Consider the following 1297-nt stretch of genomic DNA (forward strand, 5'->3'; position numbering starts at 1 on the left):
CTTGGCGTGAGGCCAGTCACGTGATCATCGCCCCGCGGTGATCGTTACCTTCTGACGTGGTCGTCGGTTGGCGTTCAGCCCCGACTCCTTCATCAAGGGTGGAGTTCCTTTTGTTGCTTGTAACATTGCACAGCTCCCGCACCCAGGCCAACAGCTCCTTCGTACACCAAGATTGTTGGTGGCGAGCCATCGGAAGGCGTGCCTATGGTACCTGGTCCTTCGGACGGCAGGCATTACGGTGAACAATTCAGCCTCGCGCTACCTTTCCCAGTCAAAATCTTTGAGACTTCTTCCACGCAGATTTCCATTGCTGTCAGAGGATACATCACAGTCGGACCGTACACATTCAATGCATTTGCAGACGCGCTCTACGTCTATGGTCCTGGTTGGAATCAAGGTCTATTCTACCGTGTCGATGGCGCCATTGGCTCTCGTAAAATCCACTTCTCTTGGTTCACAGGCAGCTACTACTGGGGACACGAGCGCTTCCACATCACAGCCACTTTTGACGAAGCTAAGCCTGGTATCCTTGTCAGCAAGATTTTCGACACTTGGGGTCAAGTCAATCCTAGACGTACAATCTCTGTTGCTGGCAATGGCAAGAACATCCTCTTCGCTCAGTCTGGATCCACCAACGTGCACGAGGGCCAGGAGATTACCTTCGATACTACAGGTGCTGGGAGCGTGTCGGCCAAGGACTTTGATCGCATTGACTGTTGCAAGAAGACGGGATTCGAGTGGCATGTGTGCACAGAGGTTTAGGCTACAAAGCAGCATCTCACCCCACCTATCCATAGCTCGATCGAGCTTCATATTTCCTTGTGTACATCCCAGAACTCACCAGAACCGTGTCTAGTATACACACTCCAGTAATATAATATAATGTAATGACATTTGTGATCTATCATCGTGCTGTTTTCTTGTCGTGATCCTTCGTCTTCCGCTCGTGATCTGGTATATGCAATAGCTCGGTAGGGCCAGGCTGCAGATGGCAACACATAATGCAAGGAAACAACACGGAAAGAACCATATTAATCGAATTTCCAAAATCCAGACTACAATGAAATTTCTCCTGTGTTCGAGCGCGAAGACCAGAAGAAGGTGGGCTATGCCAGGAGAGACGGGAGCTGATTTCTATACCCAGATGTTGGAGGACCTAAGGATTCACGCTTTAAGCTAGCTGACCGGGATGTTGATCACCCGGGGATGTTGATCACTCACAAATCTCAGCACTCCCACACAAAACACGTGTTATCTCTCCACGTACTCAACCAAAATGGGCGACCGTGAAGCAGCT

General features: G+C 50.1%; 1 protein-coding gene across 1 annotated transcript; it reads left to right on the forward strand.

Annotated features, from left to right (window-relative positions):
- Positions 1 to 133: 133 nt before the first annotated feature.
- J4E82_011740 (uncharacterized protein) lies at positions 134 to 762 on the forward strand (the record flags this gene model as incomplete). The annotated part of the gene is made up of 1 exon (XM_051737931.1): positions 134 to 762. A coding segment is annotated over one exon (629 nt), but the record flags the coding sequence as incomplete, so codon positions are not given.
- Between the last annotated feature and the right edge of the window lie 535 nt (positions 763 to 1297).

The sequence above is a fragment of the Alternaria postmessia genome (assembly GCF_024291825.1).
Source record: "Alternaria postmessia strain BMP 2775 chromosome Unknown scaffold_446, whole genome shotgun sequence".
Classification (NCBI taxonomy): domain Eukaryota; kingdom Fungi; phylum Ascomycota; class Dothideomycetes; order Pleosporales; family Pleosporaceae; genus Alternaria; species Alternaria postmessia.